This window comes from Girardinichthys multiradiatus, chromosome 10, assembly GCF_021462225.1.
Source record: "Girardinichthys multiradiatus isolate DD_20200921_A chromosome 10, DD_fGirMul_XY1, whole genome shotgun sequence".
Taxonomy (NCBI): domain Eukaryota; kingdom Metazoa; phylum Chordata; class Actinopteri; order Cyprinodontiformes; family Goodeidae; genus Girardinichthys; species Girardinichthys multiradiatus.
In genome coordinates this window covers 19,980,109-20,007,965 of record NC_061803.1, presented here as the reverse complement: position 1 = coordinate 20,007,965, position 27,857 = coordinate 19,980,109, and the positions used below count along the sequence as shown (strand labels likewise).

At 40.0% G+C, this 27,857-nt stretch overlaps 1 protein-coding gene and 1 long non-coding RNA gene across 6 annotated transcripts; both read right to left on the bottom strand.

Moving 5' to 3' along the window:
* Positions 1–343: 343 nt before the first annotated feature.
* Positions 344–26,950, bottom strand: nbr1a (NBR1 autophagy cargo receptor a). 5 transcript variants are annotated; one of them, XM_047376757.1, is made up of 22 exons: positions 26,734–26,949; positions 26,334–26,396; positions 18,818–18,836; positions 18,711–18,733; positions 17,417–17,599; positions 17,191–17,268; positions 16,889–17,112; positions 15,634–15,753; positions 15,144–15,443; positions 14,629–14,788; positions 12,420–12,668; positions 10,197–10,316; positions 9,150–9,225; positions 8,888–8,998; positions 7,175–7,351; positions 6,900–7,070; positions 6,646–6,791; positions 5,146–5,570; positions 4,522–4,607; positions 4,055–4,157; positions 3,817–3,916; positions 344–1,852 (listed from the first exon to the last, which is right to left on the bottom strand). In XM_047376757.1, the coding sequence occupies exons 1-22, from the start codon at positions 26,833–26,835 to the stop codon at positions 1,664–1,666; spliced, it is 3,225 nt and encodes a 1,074-aa protein (XP_047232713.1). In that variant the 5' UTR covers positions 26,836–26,949; the 3' UTR covers positions 344–1,663. The 5 variants fall into 5 exon arrangements, with proteins under 5 accessions (XP_047232713.1, XP_047232714.1, XP_047232717.1 ...); XM_047376758.1 differs by having other exon boundaries at positions 4,070–4,157; XM_047376761.1 differs by lacking the exon at positions 15,144–15,443.
* LOC124875010 lies at positions 23,020–26,327 on the bottom strand. Its single transcript, XR_007039939.1, has 2 exons — positions 23,878–26,327; positions 23,020–23,801 (listed from the first exon to the last, which is right to left on the bottom strand). It is a non-coding gene; the product is annotated as an uncharacterized LOC124875010 (long non-coding RNA).
* Positions 26,951–27,857: the final 907 nt, after the last annotated feature.

Sequence of the window (27,857 nt, the reverse complement as noted above, 5' to 3'; positions counted from 1 at the left end):
CCTCCCATAGTCCAAAGACATGCCATTTAGGTTAATTGGTTTCTCTAAATTGCCCTTAGGTGAATGAATGAGTGTGTGCTTGGTTGTTTGTGTGTTGCCCCACGATAGACTGGCGACCTGTCCAGGGTGTAACCTGCCTCTCGCCCATAGATTGCTGGATAGACACCAGCTTCCCCGAGATCCACTATGGAATACGTGGTAGAAAATGACTGACTAGATATAAATATATATACCACCCTACTACTAAATATTGTATTATTCTAACAGGATTTATTTTCTGTATCTGCAACTTTCAGACCTACATCTCTAAATTATTCAAAGAATGACAAAATGGCAAGAAAAAGATGGGTAAAGAGTTTATTGGCAGATTAGGAGAAGAGTATTTAAAGTGTACACTTTACACTCTGCTGCAGAAGAATAATTTGACAAGCAAATGTAGATATATTCAGAATTACTCTCTAGACTAGAGCATGTTTTCTTTTACTTGAAGAATTGTAAACATGAGAAAACAATGGTTACTAAAAACCCCAACCACACACACACAAAAGTGTACATTAACTTAAAACCAAACACACAACACAATGTCAGTTTGCATGACAATTATGTTTCAGTAAACTAATCATCATCTCTCACAAGAGGCAATGCAATCAAATCAAATATACTTGGGTCCATGGTGAGCTTGAGGAATGTTTTAAGAGACATCTCAGCTTTAATTGGTGCTAACCAAGAGTTGCTGGGTTTCACTTTGAATTTTTGACCCGGACACGTGAAGATGCAGGCAAGGGGGATGATAAAAGATGTCACAAGCGGTTTTTGTTTCACTGTTACTGCTAAGATCACAAGAACTCATGACTCATCTCTAAAGCCTCTATTCATCATGCAGGAGTCAAAAACACCCAAATCTGAACATTGATTCGTTCTGAGAATTTGGTTTATATTCCACTTGTCAATGTCTGAATTAACAATACTCTGATACAGAAGAAGATTGCATTGTTAGGCAAATTTCACTACAATAATGAAAGAAAAAACAACTTAAATATCTGTTCTTATTACTGCACTCTGGCTCTTAACCCATGCAGCTTCAGTAGCATCAGTGTGCACCAGTGTACATCAGAGCTAGCTTTTCTGACCCAGTTCACCTCACAAAGTTTCATTTTCACTGCTGTATATATTAGCCAAACCTTTAGAGAGCACAATTAATTTACAGCACTGAGGAAGCAGCTACACCAGCCATACAAACACAGGGATGAGAAAATGAAAACCATTTTTAACTCACTGATATTTCAGCTTTTTGCTCCTTTTTGACAAATACATACAGCTTTATGGTCCAGGTAAACAAAGCTACCAACGAGAATCATTTACAAGAAGGTGTAGAGTAAATGGTTAATTTTAAGAAAGCGGTAAGCTAAATTAAAAAGGGAAGGAGAAGCTGTTTTATAATAGTGATTTCTCAGGAAACCTATGCTTCTTTTTCATTTTTGTTCTATATAATTGGAGATGAAAGTGTAGTGTAATGTTGAAATAAAAAAAACAAAATCCAATCACAGAAGAGGGTGAGACATTTAAAAGTCAAACTCTATAATTACTCTTTTTAAATGAAGCTTAAAAGTTGAAATAATTCTTTTCTATGAGTCTAGGCGCCTTCACAAAGCTTGGTGTGCGCTCATTGCGGAGGGTCAGCAGCTTCATTCTGACTTTCCTCGGCCATCTGGACCAGCTCGTTGACGGTGTGCAGCAGGTTGTAGCCGTGCTTCCTCAGCAGCTGCTGGTTGAGCCGCTGGTCCTTAAAGCCCATCTCCAGCAGGACAGCCATCATGGAAGGGTCCTGTCTGGTGGCGGGGTCGATCCCTCGCTGGAAAAGATAAGAGAAAACAAAAAGGCAGTGGTCATAAGAAGGAGGAAGGGGACGGAAAGGAACAAGTATTTTCAATGTAAGATTCCTTGTTTTCAGGCTCACATGTACTGCTGCTCCTCCTTAAAACTCTGCTTTCACACTAACAAAAAGCTCTTGCTTGCAAACTTGCTGTTTTTTGTAAAAAAAAATGTTTCTGCCCTCAGATTTAACGTACTTAAAGCATCTATACCCTCTTATTGTCTGCAACCTTCTCGTCACTCTTAAACTTGCTCCCTATTCACTCAAGTCTGACTTGTATTTTGGCTGTCAGTGTCAGTCACGGAGAGAGCACAGAGTCATCTAATAGGAGGTGTGAAAAACTAAAACAAGAGAACAAATACTTTGCTGTAGTCTGTTAACCTGAGATGTAATTACTGTATATGCAGCTTTTTAAACGTATTTAGCAGATATTTTTTCTTAGCAGTGTAACATCTGAGACTAAAATTATCTTGCTCTTGAACTGAAAACATATGCTGTTGTTTTGAAGGGAAAATTCTTGAACAGGTTTACAAATACTCTCAAAATGAGTTTTTGCCTTGAACAAACTGGCACAAAACTTCTATAATGTCATATTAATGGATTCAGATGTGTTCCGTTGAGTATTATTGTTGCTATTTATCGACAAGCATAAAAAAATAACGTCTGCTGCTGGCTCAATAACTGTTTACATGACATATATACATTACCATCATGATTTACAGATTATATAAAGAAGTAGAGCATTTACTTGAAGTATATCTTAGGCCTTTTAGTGCTAATGGACAGAGGGAAGTCAGTAACATTACCTCATAGCGAAAGCTACAACTTAAAGTGTCGGAACAAAATTTAGGGTAGACATGGGCTGGTTAAGGGTATCAAGGAATACCAAGATTTAAAAAAAAAAAAGATGGCTCAACCATCTTCTGTCCTTTTGTATTGACGTTTGATGTCTTTTTAGAGATTCCACAAGAAAATGCTGGAATCACCATAGTTTTCAGCGGTATTCAGGAGTAAACTAACATTGTAAACCAATAAACCTTCAGGACAAACTTGCTTCTTTGTGCAGAAAAAAGTCACATTTACTCTTAGAGGTAACAGCAGAGGTAAACGGAGGAATGAAGCTAATGAATCATGCATTCAGTCTATCTTACAGGTACATTTAGCCAAAATAACAGCACAAATTACACAAGTGAAGATTTTATGAGCTGACGTGTTTAAACAGAATCCGGATATTATTAGAGGAACACCAATCTCATAGCGATTTAAGGGTGGTCACAAAAACATTATTTTCTGTAAAAATGTAAAACTTGCTTTTGCTTTCTGAGATCAAAAGATTAAATAATATGGCCAGTCGCTGCATGAAAACTAAAGGAGAGCGACCCATCTCTCTAAAAAAGGGATACTGTTCAAAAATCCAATTAGCAACCCAGCATGTCTGTTAAGCAGCCGACTGTGGGCTCTACCCGACTAATGAACCAGCTAATATCAGCTAACTAGAACAGCAAAAAGTTATCAAATTTTAAGCAATAAGCATGTTACAGGTAGGTATTTCAGAATACGTTTTTCAATTAATATTATAACTTTAAAAAAATCTGTATGCTATTTTACCATCAGTAAACAAAACACAGCTTTTCTGTTTTTAAGTAAAGAGCAATTATATATTTTGTTGTTGTTATTTTTGGGTAAATACTCTGAAACTTTCTATTTTCACAAAAGGTTATCATACCAATAATCTCTCATTTCAACCCATGTTTAACTCTGGGATACCTAATATTCAGATTTCATGTAATTTATTTCCCCTTACACTACACTTGAATAAAAGTGTAGTGTAATCTTTTCATTTGCTTGTGCAAATACTCAAGGAAATTAATAACTGATAATGAATTGCTCTCATGTTGGAGGTTCTGTATTTTAGTTATAGAGCACACTTCTGGGTCATGTACCTGTATGGAACAGTTTGGTCCAGTGAAGAGAGCCTTATAAGCAGATGCGGCCACAGAAAGGGCCCCTTTGACAAGTCCCTCTGTGATGCCTCCTTGGCCCCTGGTGCAAACACAGTCACACTCACCGGTTACTCTAATTATATCTCAGGTTAACAGACTAAATGCTGTTGCAGTGCAGCATGAAAGGAAAAAAAAAAAAGAGACTAGAGCACAGAAATAGTAGCATATGAAGTTTTACTCTGCTGTTTTGCACCTCGGCTGCAGCGCTTTGCCCGCTCTCGGATTGTACGCCTCAAAGGCACTGCATGCTGAGCCAGCTGATCTGGACAGGCCGGATGATACTAGAAAAGGAAATAACCCACAAAAAAAAAACAAATTCCGATTAGATGAGGAACATAAGGTTTTTTTTTCTTCTTTTTTTCATTGCTGAAGCAACAAATCCTGAAAACCTGCGTGCTGTGTTAGTATCTCTCTTCCTGCAGTGGTCATAATGTCTTTCCTGTTCTGTCTTAACTTCCTTCTTAAACTAAGAAACAACAAAGTCATGTAAACACAAAGAGTCTAACTAGCAGACTGAGTGGCAACAGTAAAGTTTAACTGTCTCATTTTATAGTAATGAATATGCCACCTTTTAGTTTTATGTGCCAGCCCATGTAGTATTTCTGTAATGTGGTCAGATCCAGTCGCTGTGAGCGTTAAACTCACCATTTAGGTGAACCCGTGGTTGTTGCGGCTCGAATGGTTCACAGGCTGGAGGACTGAGATCCCCAGCCAGATACAGTGCTTCTGATCTGAAAAGTAAACATCCATCTAAATAATAAAGACTGCATTCAAAGATTTCTATCTACTCAAGAATGTTTTAGTTGAGGGAACTCAAAAAAAAGAAGAAAACAAACAGGAGAGGGCAGCAAATAAAAGTGAATCCACAAATCCAGACGAGTCTCAATAAATTACAATACCACTAAAAACATAATTTAAGTTATTCAATTCAAAAAGTGTTCATTTTTGTCTGTTCATTTTTAAGATTATATCTTACAGCTAATGACAACCCAGATATTTCTCAGAAAATCTGGATATTATATAAGACCTTTTTTTTTTTAAGAAAGATTTTTAATACAGTAAACTATGTCCATGTACTGTACAGTATATACTCTGAGTTCTTGGTTGGGGTTTGTTATGCATGAATAACTACTTCAATGCAGCGTGACATGGAGGTGATCAGCCTGTGGTGGTGATAATCTTGGCACTCCTGGCCAGAAGAGAACCAGTGATTTAAACACTTTTAGAACAGGACATACATCTTTAAATCCTAACTGGTCCCTGTCTAACCTGGGCGAGTAGATGACTGGTGTGGGATGCAGGGGTTGAGGCACGACAGGCGGCGGCACCACTTCGGGGGTGAGCGTCACGGCATCGAGCGTTTGGGACGCACACAGCATCTGGTTTACGCTGCTGTGGATGGGTGAAACGTGGAGGGGCCAGGTGTTCCCCAGCGACTCCTCCACGGCGATGGTCTCTTCTTCCTTCCTCTCCATCAGCGGCACCTCCCTGCATGGCTCAAAGTTGCAGGGCTCATCCTTTTCCTGCTCTTGGTCAGGATCGGTTGAAGAAGCCGCGGTGCCGGCGGCGGTGTCGGGCTGCGACATGGCGGAGCTGTACATTGACTCCCCCAGGGGTCGGCTGGTGTCAAAGCAGTCTGGGAGGACGATGATGTAGTCGTCGCTGGAGGAGACAGAGGACGTCTGGCTGCTGACCTGAGGTAGAAGATGACATAGGCATAGGCAAGTCTTACGGTTGACTCAGATGCATGCTGATCATGATCAATCCGCAGCAATTTGGGGATAATAAAGCTTCAAAAAGGAGCAAATTTGAGGCTTAGTATTCAGTGATACATAATACATCTTTTTGCAACTCCACAATTAGTCAAATTTTTCTGCAGTGAGACGAATGTTCTGTTTTGCAGACTTTACAGTTTAAATTGTTCAAGTGATATTTCGCATTGCAAATAATATTACTTCTACAGGTTTTCTTGATGATCTTTAATGTTGCTCAGCTATCTCCAGGCCGTCTCCTCCTAAGAAATATGCAGCAAAAGTGGGTTGCCACCAGTGCAGAGCTTGCTCAATAGCCTTTCACAAAACATTTCAGTTATAAACCTACAAAAAGACAATTCGCCTCTGACTTCCTTCTGGCCATTCGTAAATCACAAGTGGAATCAGCAATATCTCACATAGCTGTGAGTGTACACGTAAACAAGCTGGCAGTGCAGGGCGACAGGAGGTGTCACGCTGCATTGACGTCAGCACTATGCAAAAAACCAGCATCCTAGGTCTCCCCCTACTATTCTCAGTTTAACGATCCTGTTATTGGCCAGCCGCTTAAACAATATATCATTATTACATCATTCCCTTGACCCGTGAAACCGGCTTGCGCCTTTAAAAGTCCAATCCGGACATGTGACTAATTAAATTGGAGAGTCGGGGGCATAACAGAGAAAGGCTGTAGTTGTGGCATACTCTTTCCATTGTCAGATGATGACTAGATCAGAGTTCTGTGAGATTTCCAAAGTTTGAGATATTGTTTTTATAACCCAACTCTGATTTAATGAATATTTATTTATAATATTTATTAAATAACTGACCTGAAAGTTCATTGGTTGCACTGGATTTTACTCAGGGACATGAAAGTACAGGGGACTGAACCCGTTTTTGATTACAGTTATGTGCTACTTGATCTATCATGTAAAATCCCAATAAATGCATTAAAGTATGTGGTTCTAATGTGATAAAATGTGGAAAGGTTTTTATTTAAACATGTTTAAAACATCACCTCATCCCAGTCTTCTCTGGTTCTGCCTTCTTCTTTCTCACAATTCGTCTCCTTCATGTTTTGCATAGCATGCAAAACCTCTTTGTCCTCGTTATCTTGATGTGAGCTGATATTAAGGTTTTCATTTTGGGCTCCAAGCTCAGGATCTGTCAAGTGGAAAAAAGAAATACCAAAATACCATATTGGCTGCAGTTGTTCCAGCATTAAAATAACTCAAAAGAATTAAAGGGAGATTCTAAGCTTTTTTCACTCACCTGGCTTCGAGTCTTCCCCTTCATTGGACATTTGTTTGAAGCCTACAATAACAGGTGGCGCTAAACTCTGGATTCTATCGGCATTCATTTCCTCCTGTTTAACTTTCTCCGTCTGTTTCTCCTCGGCCCCAACTGCCCTCTCAAAGCCAAAGCCTGGTTCCCGGGTAACAACTACAAATGTTTAACGGAAGGAAAATAAAACGTGACCGTGAAATTTTAGCAACAAGTGACTGCTTAAGCGTTTAACTCAGGGCAGTATGACTGAGGCACCTCACCCTGCGGTTTGAGGCTGCTGTGCTTGGCTCGACGCAGAGGCCGGTGGTCAGGGGCTTCCTCCAACGTGAGGGAGCGGATCACCGTCTCGCAGAGGAATTGAGCTCCACTGATCTCGTCCTCTTTCTCCTCCTCCTGCCCTACAGGCTCCGACACGTCCTTGGGCCTCAGTTTTACTCCTGGAAAACGACAAATCAGTTTTAGAAGTGCAGACAGAGCTGCAGGTGTTAGTGTCTTCAAGTGTTGTTTTAGAAGAATTCTCCTTTCCCCACAGTCTTAAATATGTATGGGTCCTCCAAACTTACTGGTACCTCTAATAAAAAGCTGTAAAAATCTAAAACTAAAACCAAAGCAAAAAACATTAATAAAAGACAAATATTTTGTGTTGTACCGGACATTTTTTATACGAGTTTTCCTGCATCTTTTTTTTAAAAGAGTTCATCAGCAACTACCACTTCTGCTGCTGTCAGGCCAAACTTGCACCAATTTTGAATCGTGGTTGCACATAATTCTGAGAGCCAAAGATGACCCATGAGCAACACTACTGCTCTAAATCATCCAGAGTCCTGGGTCCTCTTTCAGGCTCTCTTCTATCTTCAACCTTTATGTTTTCTATACTCTGTAGGTCTGGGGGCAGCCCTAGAAGAAGGCTGATTTTGTGTCTGGTGAACCATTTCTGTGGTGATTTAACCAAATGTTTTAAATCATCATCCTGCTGTAAGACCCAGAGATGATGGCTTGTTTTCAGTTTTTAAACAGAGAGCAACAGATTTGATTTAAAATATTCTTGTATTTAAAAACGTTCATTATGCTATGCACTCTAAAAATTATCCCAGTGCCACTGTAAGTATAACACACAGGCCCACAGCATCACATATCCTTCACCGTACAAAAGCTCTTACTCAACATTCAAACTGGAAATAATAATGCTAAATTCCAATTTTTTGGTGATATACAATGTTTTTCTAGTTTGATTGTTTTCTTTTTTTTTTTTTTGCTTGTTCACATTCTAATTTCAATATGGCTGCGATCAGACTCAAGTGCAAACAGTCTACAGCCCTTCAGTGATGGGGATGTGCAGAAGAAGACGCAGCACCCTGTTTGCACATTTCAGCACGTTAATCGGTTTTTAAACTTGTGCACTCGGAGCTGACAAGATTGTACTGAACTCGACACCTCTGTCGAAGAATTGCAATTTTTTTTTTCACACTATATATAATAGTGGGATGAAATGCAAAATGACCATTCATTGGATTTAGAATAAAATATGAACTCCCTTATCATCCTCCTCACTGTGTGGGGTGGCAAAAGGAAGTCATTGTCCAGCCTTGGTGTCACAGTTGCTGTTGTTTTAAGATTTTGTTATTGCTCTGATTGTAAATATGGGCTGACCTATAAAGCTCGACATGGGTCTCCCTACTTGAATGACATGCTGTCTTGTCTTTCCCATCTTGAAGACTGTATAAGAAAAATGAGTTTCTGTGTTTTGTCAGATGAAGGCTCCAGGGAAACAGATTCAGGGTTTACAAATGAAATGTTGTTAGAAGAAACTTTACTACATAATGTTGTGCTGTCTCTTCTTTCTATTACGGTATTTGACTGAATAATAAAATACATTTGCAGAATGACTGAAAAATTTACATTTACTTTAACATAAAAACTTTTTGTTTTACCTATTCTAATCAGAAAACTATCAATAACTCAGCATTTCTCACCAAAAAGTTTGCGGACTCCTGTGGTCTCCGCCTCTTCCTTTGTCTGTAAAGTCATCGTCCTTTCCAACACTGATGCATCATGGGGAAGGGGGGATATACAGGGAGTCAAAGCTGAAATAAAAACAGAAAAAGAAAAGACAATTTTATAGTTGATGCAGCTAAAGCAAATATTTAATATATAAAGGGTGGCCGGAAGCATTTATTAACATATTATAGTTTGGGAGTTTACTTTAAATCAAATGTTTTGAGCACTTGGACTCACCGACAGGGGTGTTGTTGGGGACTTTTTCCAACTCTTGCACAATATTTATGTCCAGCAACTCAAATGACAGCAGATCCTAAAAAGCACACAACAATCACAGTAAGACCAATTCAAATTCTCGCGGCATGGTGAAGACATTTTCAGGTGACAATGTGTTTACAGATCTTCTCCACCTCACACACAGCCTCTGAAGGACAGAGATTTTCCCAATACAGATGATGAACATTTGAACTAGTTGCTTGGAGGCCTTCTATGGATTAGAGCCCCTTTGCATCTAACTGAAGAAGCTGTATTAATCCAACAGTACAAAGATCGGTGCCCCATTGACCAATCATTTGGAGTTTGCCAAGACAATATTTAAGCCCTTATGAATAAAACACTGTTCTAATTTAGCCAGCTGCCTGATAAATAAGTCCACTTTTATTTAGACAGAACAGACAAAGAAAGGCTGTGGGTGCAGCTACAGCAAAAATAACACACATGCATGTTTTTAGGAGATACTAAACGAGGAGATTCACTTTGATCCACGTTGCATATTTCATTTGAGGTGGGAAATTGGCACCGTGGTTTTATTTTTAATAGATGTATATGAAATAGGGCTACACTGTAGTACTGTTGCCTTGCAGTATGAAGGTCCTGGGTTCAAATTCCAGCCTGGGGTCTTTCTGCATGAAGTTTGCATGTTCTCCCCCGTGCATGCATGGGTTCTCACCAGGTATTCCAGCTTCCTCCCACAGGCCAAAGACATGCCTCTTTAAATTGCCCTTAGGTGTGTGAATGAGTGTGTGCTTGGAGAATGAAAATCTAGACCCAAGATTTGACTATTAATATGATGAAATGTTCATTCTAAGAGTGAAAGGTCCCAAAAAAATCATCTAGAAGCCTTTAAGAGTGGAAACAAACACTACAAAGATGGAGCAGCAACTTTTGCAGAGAATTAATAACCAAAAACATCTTTGCACATCTTTATAAAAAGGTTCTAACTACATAACTTTAAAACAACCTGACAGAACACTACTTCACGCTGAGAGATTTTTGAGTGAGCACCTGTGCGGTCAGCAGGTCAACTGATGGAAAGTAGAAGTCTTCATGGGGGAGGTCTACAGGGAGGGCAGAACCGCTTTCCTTTGGTGTTATCTCCTTCTCTGCTGGCTTCACCTCCTCCTTCTAAAGCACAAACAGGCAGTGTCAGTAGTATCACCATGGCAACCAAGCATTTACAGTTAAATCTTCACTCTGACATTTCAAACTAATAAAAATATATTTCCTGTTTCATTACATTATTTCATGTAAATTAGACTCTAATTTCCTGATTATTACCCACTCTTGCTTTAAGATTCTAACGGGTCTTTGGATTTCCTGAATCAATACGTCTTCAAATATTACTACTACATTTGTATGCACACAAAACAGTTGAAAACAAGAAATGTTAAGTTCTAAGAAGTTTCTATATATTTTAAGAACAATCTTTAGTAACTTCAGATTCATATTTTTTCTGGGACACAAAAGTTTTGACACTTGGAACAAAACGTTAGCAGTTAAATTAACCAAACACAAATCATTTCAACTGCTGCATTCTGACAGCTTTGAAGATAGGACAAAAACATATATTTCTCTACTTTGCAAAAACCCAGAGTTGGTCATAATTTCTTTGTATTTTCCTTCAAAGCAACAAAATATTTTGTGCTTTTTTTTTTTTTTTTTCCAACACTTCTCCAAGTTTTCTGAAGGACTTTAAAAATGTTCCCTATGGTTGCTTTTTTTACATATTTTCAGTCCAGTAACTTATCATTATCAGTGGAATTGTATCTGTTGCTAACCAACTTAACTTTAATCTATGAATTATTCATGCATAAAAATGATCATAAACTCAAAGGATTAATCAGTGGTGTGTCTATGCATAACGAGGAGCTTAGGCCCCCTTTATACCAGAATAAAACCACTCAACACATTCAAGATTGCCCAAGAATTTCTCAATCTCAGCAACTTCCTGTGTGAAGGCAATCTAGCTTCTACTGCAATCCCTGTACAAATATATATATTTTTTTTGCCACTGCTTTTTATTCTGTATTTTATTCTGAACAGGGACAACCCTCTCTGCTCTAGGATCTATTTTCTCGCAATCTGTGGTATTTCCGTATGTATATGGGAGGTTTCTGCACCGCCATCATCGGTTTTAGCCGTGCTGTAGGGGGTGAAGCAAGATCGTGACTTTATCAGCGGGATGACAGGATGCATGAGATTGAGCTTTAAGCACAGAGTCCTTCGCCGGGCACACAATCCTGTGCAATACATTTAACCCAACACTATCCAAGTATGCTGATGAGTGCAGTCAGAGGGGGCCATGCACACAAATATTGGTGTTTTTCACTGATAACTGTGAGTTCATCATAGCAAGGCTCTGAATGCTCTGTTTTTCTGGAGTTGCATGGTCTCCCAGCAATCAACCTGTTGTGAAAGTGTATACGGCCATTTTGATGAAGAGCCCATGGGATGTGGAGTATTTCATTTTGAAGAGATAATTTTAGTTGCTTGTGAAACAGTTTTAGTTAAGTCAGCAAAGTGATGGGATGCACTGAGGTTTGCAACCATGCCACCAAGAGCATTATCATTACGATAAAGTACTTGGAATGCTGCCAGCCAGGTGTGGGTATTATGAGGGTGTTCTCTTGGAATTAGGCCAGCGTGGCCAATCCGGCTTCAAATTCTGATGACCAATCCACACAGGTGCTGCCACTTCTAGTCTCCCCCACGTCATACCTAGGACTCTGATACGAACTCAGCAAAAATAAACCCATACGGTCCCTTAATTATTAATGACACGGTCCGATCCAAGTCTGGTGTCAAGGAGGCCACAGGAAAGAATCACCTTTTAATTAAACATTTTGACATTTTGTTGCTAGCAGTCTATCACTGACCCTTCTTTGTCATTTTTAATTCTATAAAATACGTTTGAATGATACAGTTACAGCAGATGGTCAACTAAAGGACTCTCTGTCAAGTCTTCTTGACAGATTTTTTTCCCCCCATTTGATTAAGACAGGACTTTCAAATACAGTTAATCTGCTGTAGATAGTTGGTTTTTTTTGGTGCAGATGCAAGGCTAAGAGCTTCAGAATGCTTGCAGAGCTGTTGTTCTGGACCCATCTAAAAAGGTCAAAGGAAAATTGGGCTCCATGGTAGGAAAATATAAAAGACATTATGGGTGGTTTAATCTACACGTCTATGTAAACAGATGCTGTAGGTGATGTCAATGGGTAGCAGACTTGCCAATCGTTTGCTTTGGTGCCCGAGCCCGTTGCGGCTGCTGCTAGAGTCGACCACGATGCTGCACCAGACCCGGGGGCCGAACTGACAGCCGCAGTGCGCCAGCCGCCAGTGGGAGGTGTACATCCCCTCCATGACGGGAGCAACAAAGGCCACACTGACCACGCCCACTTGTCCCGGCAGCAGCAGCGGCACAGGAACCTCCCTCCTCTCCTCCGATGCCAAGCCGAGGTTTCCCCACATGAACACTAGCTGCGTGCACGCACACACACATACACAGAACACAAAATAGGAATACACATGCGAAAAAGCACAAGGACAGCATGCAACCAGAATAAACAAAACAGAAAAAAAATAACCATGCGTTCATACTGAGGGGCAACACTCATTTTACATTCAAACAAAGACTTAAAAACTTAAACCACAACATAAATTCTACTGGATTAAATAATAAAAGTATCTGAGAAAACAATGCTGGATACAAACAGGTGCATCTAAATACATTAGAATACCGTTGAAAAGTTACATTTAACTCAGTGTTTCCATAAAAAAAAAAAAAAGAAACTCAAATTAAACAGATCCATTCCACAGAGAACACTGTAGTTCAAGCTTTTATTTTGTTTCTTTGGTTAATTATGGCTCACGGCTAATGAAAAGATAGTTCATGCTGATATCACTTACATAAACAGATCACTGCTAAAGAGGCTGGCTGTTCATGGATTGCTATATCCAACCATATTATTGGAAAGTTTGGTGGAAGAAAAAAAGTGTGGTGATTGGGGCTGGAGTCAGACCTTCAAGAGTCACTACACACAGATGTATCCAGGACAAAGGTTACAACTCTCTCTTCCTTATGTTATGCCACTGCTGAACAAAAGACACCGTCAGAGGTGTTGTACCTGGGCTAAAGAGAAAAAGGACTTTACTGTTGCTCAGTGATCCAAAGTCCTCTCTTCAGATGAAAGATGCATTTTATTTGGAAATCATGGGCCTAGAGAACAATTAGGGAGGCACAGAATCCAACCTGCTTCTTCCACAGTCAGTGATGATTTGTGGAGCCATGTCATCTGCTGCTGTTGGTCCGTTCGTTTTTCTGGATTCCACAGTCATCTACCAGAACATTTTAGAGCACTTCATGCTTCCCTCTGATGAAGAGCTTTATGGAGATGCTGATTCCATTTTCCAGCAGGACTTGGCACCTGGCCGCACTGCCAAAAGTACTAACACCTGGTTTAATGATCGTGATATTAATGTGTTTGGATGGCAAGCAGATTGGCCTGAATCCCATAGAGAATCCAAGGAGTTTCATTAAGATTAGGGCTGCATGATGTTAGAAAATCATGCAACGGTCATATTGTTGGTAAAGATTGTGATGACAGTATCAGCTGCAATAAATCAAAAGTGTTTGTTCAATCCTCTCTTTTTTAACTGTGCTTCCAACACTCTCTGAGACCTTTAACATCTTAGGCACTGTAATGAGTATAAGGTGAGGACATCTACTGCAGAGAGACTTCATCCAGCAGCTGAATATCTTAACAGCATTTAAATTGTGAACTCATTTTAAATGGAATATATTAGCAAACAATTCATGCATTCCCAGCAGTTCTTTGCAGCATCAATATTGATGTTACAATGATATATTATGCTACCCTAGTCAAGAGAAAAATGAGAGACATCAGATTCAACAACGCAGACGAGGTGAAGCAAAGCAATCTGGGCTTCCATTGCACCTCAGCCTCCATGCCACGCCGCACTGATGCAGTAATTCATGGAAAAGGAGGTCCAACCACATACTGATTGCACATACTGTAAAGTACCTATAGACATACATTTCTTTACTAAAAGTTATTTTTTATTGTACTGGTGTAAAGTTGTAATTTGGAGAAACTGAATTTTGGGTTCTCATTAGCTGTAAGCCATCATCATCAAAACGAACAGAAATAAAACGCTTGAAAATATCCCTCCATGTGTAATAAATCTATTTAATATACAAGTTTCACATTTTTTATTAAAATTACTGAAAGAAATGAAATTTTGAAAGATACTCTAATTTATTGAGATGTGCCTGTAATTGTAGTAGATTTTAGTCAATCAAGAGAAGGAAACAAGACGAGAGAAGAATAAAAGTGGAAGTAAAGTTGGAGGGGAAGGGGAGGGCATAGAGAGAAAGAGAGAGAGTGGAGCCTGGTCTCTCGATGAGTGGGAGGGGTACCTTGGTCTCTGAGGTCCAGCTGATTGTGCCCGAGTTCTTCATCTTCCAGTATTTGATGAACTTGGTACCAGGCTCCAGACGGGTGTTATCAGGCAGATTTTCATCCAGAAACAAGGCAGCCATAGTGGGCACCAAGGACGTGTGCGAGACCCCGGGACCCCTAGTTTCAAGTGTACAGAGCATTGTTGAAAAAAAGCCCTGGTTTCTCTATAATACGCATCTCTTTTGTTTATGAATCAAAAAAGCAGGACCCCAGATTTCTTTTTTTTTTTTTTTTTTTTGCAGCTCAAAAGCAAATTTTTTAGAAAATCTATGAAGCAGCAGCAACAGTTTTCACATTGAGGTAGTTCCAACATTTGCCACCACCCCAGAGCAGCCAGCGAAAACACTCATACAGAATAGATTACAAAGATGGCATATTTTGATTTCTTTTCTTGGAAAAAAAAGACTTTTTGCATCCATGCTGGGCTAGAGGTACCCAGCACTGTCGGACGCCCTTCCAAGGTGGCGCTTACTCTGGACTGGAGGCCTGGGGGTCGGGGACCGGGGCTGGGATGTGACCTGGGTCTGTGCCTGGACCTGAGGCTGTTTCTGAGGCAGCAGGAGGAGGCAGCGCCGGGAACTGGGTGGATGTAGAGGCCATGTTTGTCAGGCTGGCTCTGTCTGAGGTAGAGGGTCCACTCCACTGCATCCCTCTCTTCTCCAGCCTCAGTTTCTTCTTGATTTCCTTCACCTCTGCTTTCAGCTGCCTTCTTTCAGCTTTGAGGCGCTGTCTCTCGGCCTTGCGCACAGTCCTGTCTCCTCGCCTTGGGAACCTGGTTTAAAATGTCATCAGGAACACCTATTTGTTGACTATCAAAAGTTTACTTTCCAAAAAAAAAACAGAACACATATTTTGCCTTGTCTTCACCTTTAATAATGTAGATGCTACAGCAAGAACTAGAAGTCTCTTTTAAATCTACGTCAAGAAAGTAGCTGGACGAGCCTCAGTTTTTAAAGGTTTACCTAAACTCTCCTGACATTCCATGCTCAGGGATGGAGAGAGGCGTCTTGGTTCTCACCAGGCTGTGGCTCGGATCATGGCTGTGTCTGCACATCTCACAAAGGATGCAGGATGGGCACACGCTGGCAAGAAAACAACACAAAAATTACGATACATGCACATAAAAGTGTGATAGAACAAAACCGGAGCAGAAAAGGCTAAAGGTCGATCTCCCTCATAATGATCATGAGTACTTTCCCAAATATTTACAGTGCTGTAAAAAAAGACGTTGCAGATTTCTTCTATTTTTGGTCACAAACTTCAGATCATCAAACACAAACACTGAATAAACACAAAAAGTCATTTTTAAATTATGGTTTCAGGAACCAAAAAGCTATCCAAGCCAATTTGTCAAAAAGGTATTTCACCCTTGATAAATAATGAATTACTTGCGATATTTCACATTTATAGCAGTTCCACCGACATCTGATTACTGCCTGCTCTGCCAAATCAAGAAATCACCTAAATACATCCTGTCTGACAACTTGAAGTAGGCTAAAAGCTTTCAAAAGCAACATATTATGCCCCGATTCAAAGGAATTTGAGAACAGCTGAGAAACAACGTCAATGACATTTATCAGCACCGGAATAGGTTAAGAAGTCAGGCTCCAGTGAACAAGTTTATGGCCTTAAGCTCAAGCGTACTTAGGTTGTGCCGCATGACAATGATCTAAGGCCAACTCTAAATGGCGCAGAAAAGACAAAACGAAAAAGGTTTTGGAGGGGCCTAATCAAACAGGACTTAAATTTGACTGAGATGGCGTGACCTTAAAAAAAAAAAAACCCTCCATGTTTAAAAACCCTACGATGCAATTCTGCAAAGAAGAGTGAAAACTCCTCCATAGCGATGTAACATTCATGGCCTCTTAACACAAATGCTTGATGTCAGTTGCCGCTGCTAAGAGTGGCACAAATACTCTGTAAGTATTATGGGGTAATTACTTTTTCTCAAGTTATCTTTGACTAATTTACCATTTATCTGATGATCTGAAACATTCAATTGTGACAATAATAGAATAAATATATACCACTTTTTTCTAGCACTGTAACTACTTTCACCGCGCACCCTGAAAATTCCCTTGCCGGAATCAAAACCATTCTTCAGAACTTATTTATTGATAGGTAATTAGACTATAGATTATGATGCTGACTATTATGTACATTAATAAAGTTTAACTTGGAAATAAATCTGCAACACCTCTCTATCCTGATGCCTACCTGCATTTGTAAGCCCCTTCAGAGGTGAGTTTGTTGCAGGTGCTGCAGCTTGGGGTGTACCCAAGCGACCCGTTAGAGGTGGAGGGGCCTGGTCGGGGCCCTATAGGACCTTCAATGGCCCCACAGTCCTCTTGGAGCCCATCCAAGGATTTGTGGGTACAACACTGGCCAGAGAAGTCATTGCACATCCTTTCCACCACCTCCTTTACAACTTCATCCTTAAACTAGGACAGAAAAAATAAAGTTTTTTTTTAGTCTGAGGAAAAGGTTTTGCATAATTCTTTTGTCTCAGTATAGCTAACCTTTTCCATGTACGATCTGAACCACATAGGAGGAGGATCATCATCGGGTTTATTCCCCTTGTTGTCTTTTACTGCTACCTGTAAGCAGACACATCATACTCACATTAGTTAAATGACATTACCAGACAGAGATGTAGAGGATCGACATCCTTCTGACCAACTCATCCTGTTGCATAGTCAACAGACTATAACCAATAAAAATATGACAAAAGACTGGTTTCCTTACGTTTTCTCGCTCTGGAGTGATCTGAGTGCCTTTATCCACGGATTTGACTCTTGACGGGTAAGGCGGAGCAGGTCGGAGGTCTCCCTTAAGCTCCTTTACCTCTGCCTTCAGCGGACCTCCGCATGCCTGCCCTTTCATTTTGTACACATTTATGTGCAGCTGGTTCCCCTGCTTCTCCGCACTCTGAAGTAGGACAGTAATGAAAAAAAAACAAAGAAATCACAGGATAGAACAACAAGAAATACATGCATATGCATTCAAAGAGTTTACTTGTATTAAAACAAATCTAGGCTGCTGATTTGCTGCAACTATTATGCTGTTGCACTGAAAAAGTGCACTCTTAAGTGTTCATACCCTTTGAACTTTTTTACTTTTTGTCACGTTACATCCGAAAACTTCTACCACATCGTACTTTAACTGTAAAGTGGACGGAAAAAGATAAGTTGTGCACTCCACAAATCTGGCCTTTATGGGAGAGTAGCTTGCAGAAAGCCATTGGCGGAGGGAAACCATAAGAAGTCCAGTTTGCCACAGGCCATATAGGGGACACAGCAAAGATGCTCTGATCAGATGGAGCAGAAATTCAGTTTTTGGCCTCCATGTTAAACACTACATGATATGAAAAGCTTAAACTGCACATTACCCTGAATACATCATCCCCATGGTAAAACATGGTGGTCAGAGTTTATGGAAAGATGGATGGAGCCAAATACAGGAAAATCTGTTTGAGGCCAGAGCTACAATAGAAGGGTTTAAATCAAAGCATAATCTTGGGTTGGAAAGGCCCAGTTGAAGCCAAGACCTAAATCCAATTAAGAATATGTGACAAAGACTCTTCTTTCACTCAGACTAAGCTTGGGCCATTTTTGCAAAGACGAATAGACAAAGATTTCAATATGTAGATGTTTAAAGCTGGTAGGCATATAACCCAAAAGACTTGCAGGTGTGACTGCAGGCAAAGATGATTCAACAAAACATTGACTAAGGAGTGCAGAATACAAATATAGGCTGCAATTTTTAGATTTTTATGTCAACGATCTTAATTATGTACCCTGTTCCTTTCACTTCCCAATTATGCACAGCTTGGTGTTGGACTATCACTTAAAATCCCAATACATTAAAATGTGTGGTTGTTTGTGGAAACAAAAAAAGAGAAAAAGTTCAAGAAGTATGTCATTTTTTCACATAGTGCTGCATGTTACCAGCCTCCTTTGTCACATAATTAAGGAATAAAAAAGAAAACATGTGTTACTCAGCCGTCACTGCCCAAAAACATCTAGCAGGGCTACGATACCTTGATTGCTTCTTCATATTCATCTGAAAAAACAAAAACATTTAAGTGTATTCTCAATATATTGCTCGTGACACGATTTAAAACCATTAAATAGTTATTATTCTTACCTTGACTGTTTATGCAAATCTGAAAGAAAACAAAAATAAGATCATAATGAATTAAGTCACCAACTTGCACTCCTGTCAAAAAGAAAGTATAACCCACAGCGAGGGAAAACTATGATCTGAACCCCTGTAGATTTTATTTAGTTTGATCACCTACAAAGAAATGAATGGGTTTAACAGTAAAACCAAAAATACAAGTCATAAGAAGTCATTTTCATGTATGTGAAATTAATAAGTATTAAATTCTCTGCCAACAAGCAGAATATAATCCCACAGATTATACACTGCTCAAAAAAGAAAGGGAACACTCAAATAACACATCCTAGATCTGAATGAATGAAATATACTCAACGAATACTTTGTTCTGTACAAAGTTGAATGTGCTGACAACAAAATCACACAAAAATCATCATTGGAAATCAAATTTATTAACCAATTGAGGCCTGGATTTGGAGTCACACACAAAATTAAAGTGGAAAAACACACTACAGGCTGATCCAACTTTGATGTAATGTCCTTAAAACGAGTCAAAATGAGGTTCAGTATTGTGTGTGGCCTCCACGTGTCTGTATGACCTCCCTACAATACCTGGGCATGCTCCTGATGAGACGGTGGATGGTCTCCTGAGGGATCTCCTCCCAGACCTGGAGTAAAGCATCCACCAACTCCTGAACAGTCTGTGGTGCAACGTGACGTTGGTGGATGGAGCGAGACATGATGTCCCAGATGTGCTCAATCGGATTCAGGTCTGGGGAACGGGCAGGCAAGACCATAGCTTCAATGTCTTCATCTCGCAGGAACTGCTGACACACTCCAGCCACATGAGGTCTAGCATTGTCCTGCATTAGGAGGAACCCAGGGCCAACCGCACCAGCATATGGTCTCACAAGGGTCTAAGGATCTCATCTCGGTACCTAATGGCAGTCAGGCTACCTCTGGCGAGCACATGGAGGGTCATGCGGCCCTCCAAAGAAATGCCACCCCACACCATTACTGACCCACTGCCAAACCAGTCATGCTGAAGGATGTTGCAGGCGGCAGATCGCTCTCCACGGTGTCTCCAGACTCTGTCACGTCTGTCACATGTGCTCAGTGTGAACCTGCTTTCATCTGTGAAGAGCACAGGGAGCCAGTGGCAAATTTACCAATCCTGGTGTTCTCTGGCAAATGCCAAGCATCCTGCATGGTGTTGGGCTGTGAGCACAACCCCCATTTGTGGACGTCGGGCCCTCATACCATCCTCATGGAGTCGGTTTCTAACCGTTTGTGCAGACACATGCACATTTATGGCCTGCTGGAGGTCATTTTGTAGAGCTCTGGCAGTGATCCTCCTGTTCCTCCTTGCACAAAGGCGGAGGTAGCGGTCCTGCTGCTGGGTTGTTGTCCTCCTACGGCCTCCTCCACGTCTCCTGGTGTACTGGCCTGTCTCCTGGTAGCGCCTCCAGGCTCTGTACACTACGCTGACAGACACAGCAAACCTTCTTGCCACAGCTCGCATTGATGTGCCATCCTGGATGAGCTGCTCTACCTGAGCCACTTGTGTGGGTTGTAGAGTCCGTCTCATGCTACCACAAGTGTGAAAGCACCACCGACAATCAAAAGTGACCAAAACATCAGCCAGAAAGCATAGGTACTGAGAAGTGGTCTGTGGTCCCCACCTGCAGAACCACTCCTTTATTGAGTGTGTCTTGCTAATCGCCAAAGATTTCCCCCTGTTGTCTTTTCCATTTGTACAACAGCTGTGAAATTGATTGTCAATCAGTGTTGCTTCCTAAGTGGACAGTTTGATTTCACAGAAGTTTGATTTACTGGGAGTTATATTGTGTTGTTTAAGTGTTCACTTTATTTTTTTGAGCATTGTACAGGTCCTTCTCAAAATATTAGCATATTGTGATAAAGTTCATTATTTTCCATAATGTAATGATGAAAATGTAACATTCATATATTTTAGAATCATTGCACACTAACTGAAATATTTCAGGTCTTTTATTGTCTTAATACGGATGATTTTGGCATACAGCTCATGAAAACCCAAAATTCCTATCTCACAAAATTAGCATATCATTAAAAGGGTCTCTAAACGAGCTATGAACCTAATCATCTGAATCAACGAGTTAACTCTAAACACCTGCAAAAGATTCCTGAGGCCTTTAAAACTCCCAGCCTGGTTCATCACTCAAAACCCCAATCATGGGTAAGACCGCCGACCTGACTCCTGTCCAGAAGGCCACTATTGACACCCTCAAGCAAGAGGGTAAGACACACAAAGAAATTTCTGAATGAATAGGCTGTTCCCAGAGTGCTGTATCAAGGCACCTCAATGGGAAGTCTGTGGGAAGGAAAAAGTGTGGCAGAAAACGCTGCACAACGAGAAGAGGTGACCGGACCCTGAGGAAGATTGTGGAGAAGGGCCGATTCCAGACCTTGGGGGACCTGCGGAAGCAGTGGACTGAGTCTGGAGTAGAAACATCCAGAACCACCGTGCACAGGTGTGTGCAGGAAATGGGCTACAGGTGCCGCATTCCCCAGACCTGGGCTACAGAGAAGCAGCAGTGGACTGTTGCTCAGTGGTCCAAAGTACTTTTTTCGGATGAAAGCAAATTCTGCATGTCATTCGGAAATCAAGGTGCCAGAGTCTGGAGGAAGACTGGGGAGCAGGAAATGCCAAAATGCCAGAAGTCCAGTGTCAAGTACCCACAGTCAGTGATGGTCTGGGGTGCCTTGTCAGCTGCTGGTGTTGGTCCACTGTGTATTATCAAGGGCAGGGTCAATGCAGCTAGCTATCAGGAGATTTTGGAGCGCTTCATGCTTCCATCTGCTGAAAAGCTTTATGGAGATGAAGATTTCATTTTTCAACACGACCTGGCACCTGCTCACAGTGCCAAAGCCACTGGTAAATGGTTTACTGACCATGGTATCACTGTGCTCAATTGGCCTGCCAACTCTCCTGACCTGAACCCCATAGAGAATCTGTGGGATATTGTGAAGAGAACGTTGAGAGACTCAAGACCCAACACTCTGGATGAGCTAAAGGCCGCTATCGAAGCATCCTGGGCCTCCATAAGACCTCAGCAGTGCCACAGGCTGATTGCCTCCATGCCACGCCGCATTGAAGCAGTCATTTCTGCCAAAGGATTCCCGACCAAGTATTGAGTGCATAACTGTACATGATTATTTGAAGGTTGACGTTTTTTGTATTAAAAACACTTTTATTTTATTGGTCGGATGAAATATGCTAATTTTGTGAGATAGGAATTTTGGGTTTTCATGAGCTGTATGCCACAATCATCCGTATTAAGACAATAAAAGACCTGAAATATTTCAGTTAGTGTGCAATGAATCTAAAATATATGAATGTTAAATTTTCATCATGACATTATGGAAAATAATGAACTTTATCACAATATGCTAATTTTTTGAGAAGGACCTGTATATTACAGGTACTCCTGATCTCATCTTGTTATGTGTATAAAGCACACTAGCTTGTAGAATCAGTTTGTACTATTACAGGCTCTCAATCACCATAGTCCAAACCAAATAACTGTCAAAGGACATTTGGTATTGTCCTACAGTACCCCCCTACAGCAGAAGACATCCAACCTTCACTTAACAATGCAGAAAATATTCTTCTAGCTAAACAAAAGCAACCAATTTCTCCTGCTTTTCAACAAGGTAATCTAAGGTAGAAGGTGTTGCTATCCAGCCCTTCAAAAACCAAAACTAAATAGACTATCATACCAGTAGTAAATAAACATTTTTAACAGGTTCCAAAATTCCCTTTAAATGAACATGTATTTAACACTGTATTTCTCAGTAATGTGCAAAGGCCTCCCAATTTCAAAATATTACGCACTGAGGTCATGAGGCTACAGAGGTTGTTGTTGATAAATCAGTCTTCATACTGTCTGTGGGTAAAGTATGTTTGGAGATTAGACTGTCGTTTATAGAGCCATGTAAATGGTTGATATCATTTTCAATCATTTAGCAAAATGTCCCAATTGGGACAATAAAGTAAATATTCTTTTATTCCAATGATCTGAAGGCAGATGGGACCCAATCACCAAGAGGACAAATACAGCTAAAATTATTGATATTCAGTGCAATTTTCAAATCTTTATGGATTGACATAAAGATGAACCAGCTTCTTTGGTTTTCGAATAACATACACTCACTGATTAAAAAAAAAAAAGGTTAAGCACCCAGAGGAAGATACCATCTTTGGTTATAATTTGGTAAGAATGTAGATCAGCAGTGGAGATGTAGATGCAAGGTACCTACAGATATTCTGATTTCACACTCTCTTCACACTACAGACTCAAATGTTCGGTTTTTCTTGATTTTGGGGAACTATTCCTTTAAATATTTCAAACTATTTACAAACTCCATGAAATATTTACAAACAAAAAGACTGACATAAAAACCCAACTATCACCATGCCTCCATGGAGCAAGGCCATCCGAGGTACTTGTAGGTATCATCTCATTTTTAAATTGGCTCATTGCTTTTAACTGTAATTATTAGTCATCACTGTACAATTTATTGAATCAATATGTGCAATATGGCAATAGTGAAGGACTGCTTTGCTTCAGTATTTGTCAAGCTGGTATATTACATGTGTCATGCATTATAATTCTGCTTGTCAATAATACATTTAGCCTCGTGGTTGAACTTTCCATGCCCTTTTATGCCGACTCCATTACACACTCACTCGCCACTTGCTAATGCTAAGTTGGACCCAAGTGGTGTTCATGGATAGGATCTGAAGTTTTGGCACCACAGGGTCTCATCCTTGCTTTTTGCAGATGGTCTAGTTCTGTTGGAATCTTCAGGTCATGACCTCCAGCAGACACTGGAGCAGTGTGAAGTGACCTGGCTGAGAATCAGTTCCTCTAAGACCAAAGTCATGGTCTCAACCGGAAAACTGTGGACGGCTCCATCTAGATTGGGGTTAGTCTCAAACAGAAGAGTTCAAATAACTTGCTCCAGTCTGTCATGGTGAAGAAAGAGCTGGGTCAAAAAGCAAAGCAAATAATTTACCAGTCTGTCTACTGTTCCTCCCTCACCTATAGTCATGTGACATGGATGATGGCCACAAGAATCTCAGATACAAGCAGCTGAATGAGTTTCCTCCATAAAGTGACTGGGTTTATCCTTAGAGACAGGGAGAGGAGCTAAGTTATGGAGGAGGCGGCTCAGAGTACAGGCATTGCTCCTCTGCAGCGAAAAGAACCAGTTGAAGAGGTTCAGGCATCTCCATTTGGATGTTTTCTGGACATGTCCCACTGGGAGGAGACCTGGGGACTGTGGAGGCCAATGAAGTACAGTAAGCTCATTGTCATGATGAACATGGCCAGCAACAACACTGATCAAGTAGGGTGTGGTGTTTGAACAATGCTCAGTTGGTAGTAAGGCATTCAAAGTATGTCAAGAAAATGTTTTCAACACCATTACACCACCATCACAAGCCTGAACGACTGACACAAGGCAGGACAGACCCAAGCTTTCATGGTGTTTACTCCAAATTCTGGGCCTATGATCTGAGTGTTGCAGCTGAAACATAGACTTGTCAGACCAGGCAACATTTTTAGAGTCTATTATTGTCCAGTGTTGGTGACACTGTGTGAACTGTAGCCTCTGTTCCTGTTCGTTGAGCTAAAATTTAGGTGATAATGTGGGCTCCTGTTAAATTCAACCCTTTGCCAATTTGTACACCTATTTTGTACCCACTAGACATAGGCCGGTTACTAGTGTCATGGTATACCAAGGTTTTAAAAAGTTGCTGTTTCAAAATGTCTTAACATGTTTTCATCATACTGTTCCTACAGTTTAAAGTCCTTTTAATTGGGCTGTATAAAGTGACACAGCACTGCCCCTCCCACACCTGATAATGATGCCATTATTATAACAATAATAAATCAATATGTTATATTATTTTAGCAGCAATAGGAATAATTTGTGCTTTTCTGTTTGAAACAAAAGCAATGTGATCATGTTACAGACTTTTACAATTTTTGTGTCAGCACAACGATACCATAAAACTGTGGTATTTTTGCTCAAAGATATCTATGTGCGAATGTCATCACGGCTAGCGTCCATGCTTGGTCATTTTGTCCAACCGTACTTCCATTTCATACTCATAAACAAACCGCTTCATACCCATTGTCATTACCCATTGCTTCCATATATTATCTAATCTACAATATTATTTTCTGAAAAGTTCATATTACATCATGCTTTCATTTACAGTGGTTCTAATCCCTGTTTGGGCCATTCGACTCCAATGAAATTTGACAGATTATGATCCCCTCACATAAAAAAAACCTTTTTTTGACACACCACCTGATGGTGGATATTATGTAATGGATTCACATAACTATCGTTCCTCACAGTAGACCATCAGCTGATTATTGAAAAACACCTAAAATCATTGGTTGTCAAAACTGAAATGAAACAAGGTGGACATGGTCACAAAACAGCATGTGGCACGTGGCTCCTTTTCTTAAGAAAGAAAGATGTCCAAAAATGGCAAAAGTACGAACCAGCAAAACACAAAAAGACCACCACCAAAAACAACCGGCATCTTTTATTTACATTTGAGGAAAAATACTCTGGATGTTATGGCCATTATTTTTAGAGAATCTAAAGAAAAATGAACTAATTTTGAATATGTAACATGGAGGGAGGGTGTGAGGGTGGTGGTGTGTGGTCAGCACTGGGCATAAACAGAGTAATCTGTTAATCTATTTCAGCACACCTATTGCTTATTTCTAAAACGTTCCCACCGAGATTTTACAATGAATTATTTGTTGCCACATGACCTCAGTTAGAGATAAATAACAATAATAATAATAATAAATATAAATTTGATTTATATTGCTCTTTACATTAGGTCATCAATCTCAAGGTGCTACAATTAAAAGAGTGTAAAAAAAAACAAAGCAGATATCTTTGTTAAGAACCTATTTAATAAACACCAGTGGCTTTGCATTGCATCCCAAATGAAGCAGACATGCTTAGTTGCATTGTTTTTGTCAGTAGAAATAAGCTGATTTATCGCTGGTGTGTTTTAAGATATCATGGCTGCCAAAGGAAAAAGAAATGTTCTTGACTGTGAAATAAGGAGGACAATGGTAGAGCTGAGTCACATGGTTCAGGCTGAACTATGGACTGTGCCATCATAGGGTAGAATGAGGTTTAATGTAATAGTCTTGAGTTAATGTTTTTGTGTTTTTCCTTTTTTGTCTAGTGGTCTGATCAATCACCGTATACCCTTTGTCTTATTATGAAACACCATTTGTTGAGAAAATATATATATTTTTTTTAATACTACTTACTCCGAACTTACTTTGGTTACTTTGATCTCTTAACCACCCAGTTACCGGTAATTCTTGGTTTTAACATTTTGTTGGTAGAAATAAAAGCCTTTTTGTAATCTAGCGTTGTTCACAAAATGCTATTTTTTTCTGTAAAACATCAAAATGACAAAACGTTGATGTCATGTTTAGATAGTGAATCTTACCTCTTCATTATCCTCATCAAAGTATTTAACTTGAAAGTGGTTGATCCCAAATGACGCTTTGATCTGAAATGTAATGTGAAGGAGTTATTATGCAATCCACAGAAAATAAAGGTCTTCATAAATCAACTGTTCACACACATACGTACAACAAAACCTTAATAATGAATTTTTCAGGCTGAGAAATATTACACATCGACTGCTGGAAAATGGATGTAGGAACAAAAGCTTTATTCTTAAAGCTAACTAAGCGCATTCAACCTTAAAAATGACCAGCCCTGCACACATCTTGTTGACCGAATCGACCGTCCTTCAGATGATCTGCTCTTTACGTGTCTGCTAGGCCATTTCTGGGCCTGCTCTTCCTCAAACTGCGCCAGCTTTTTTTCCTCCAGCAGCTTACCCAGGCTTCCACGGATTCCCACTCCAATTTGTCAACGTCCTGAGCCAGGAATCTCTTCACATTCCCGCGAAAATTGACTTTAATTGTGACGGGGAGCCCCATGACGGCCGTCTAAAGGGTATTTAACGGCTTTCATTTGAGGTGACGTCGGCCTGTTTGATCCCTTCTGCCCTCGACCGTGTTCTCTTGTTTACATCGTAAGCTGCGTCACGAACAGACGGTGACGACACAGCTTTTTCTTCTTCTACAGACCACCTAACATTCACCGCCCCCTGCTGTACTGGACTTTAAAATAAAATAAAATAAAATAAAATAAAATAAAATCTTCTATTTATTTATTTTTTAATTTGAATCAGATTGTTGACCAGATTTCTGTTTCAATTCAAATTAAATTAAAACATTTTTTTGTTGTATAAGTCTCCAAATTATCAGTCTCAAATAATAAAGTGACTGGTAAGCAAAGAAATGACCGACTTCTGTATACTACAGTCAAAGTAAAATAAATAAATAAATGACCTCTCCTTTACTATGCCGACCATTTTAGAAGCAAAAAGCGTATGTCTTTTGCCTAGATATGGAAAGCCTTAGATTTAAAAGATTTAATTTAACTTTAATTTTACTAATCATTTTATTTTCTAGAAGTAAGCTAAAATCTAATAAGAGGCAATATTTAAATAAATAAATAGACAGAAAAAGAAAAATATGGCACTCAAAATTTATCATGGAATACAAAACCAAAAACCCACTTCTGTCGACTGTGTTGTATAATATTTTGGGTTGTTTATCGTCAGTCTGTTCATGGATTGTTAGTTTTTCCTTTAGGATATTTTAATCCGAGTCTTTGTTTATGGCAGTGGTTTTGGGAATCATGAAAAAAAGCATGTTCGCTTTGGTGAGAAACAACTTCACAAACGGATTGTATCAGAATGCTTTATTTATGGCACAACACAAGACACACAGTAGCATTTACCTTTTCTTTTCGAGACAAACGATTTTCAGGATGTTACAAACAAGCATAAGGAAGAACTTTGCACCGCTCTTCTGTGATCTAACCTTGTACTCCCCAATGAATTTCCATCTGTTCTTGTTCTTGATGGGTATTTTCTAACAGAACTGGTTTCTTT

Coding starts and splice junctions, on each gene's coding strand:
- nbr1a (XM_047376757.1), bottom strand. CDS start 26,835: ATGGGGCTCCCCGTCACAATTAAAGTCAATTTTCGCGGGAATGTGAAG. Junction 15,754..16,888: donor GAAGGGGCTTACAAATGCAG/GTAGGCATCAGG, acceptor TTTTCTTGCCAG/CGTGTGCCCATCCTGCATCC. Junction 1,853..3,816: donor GACCAAACTGTTCCATACAG/GTACATGACCCA, acceptor TATCTTTTCCAG/CGAGGGATCGACCCCGCCAC.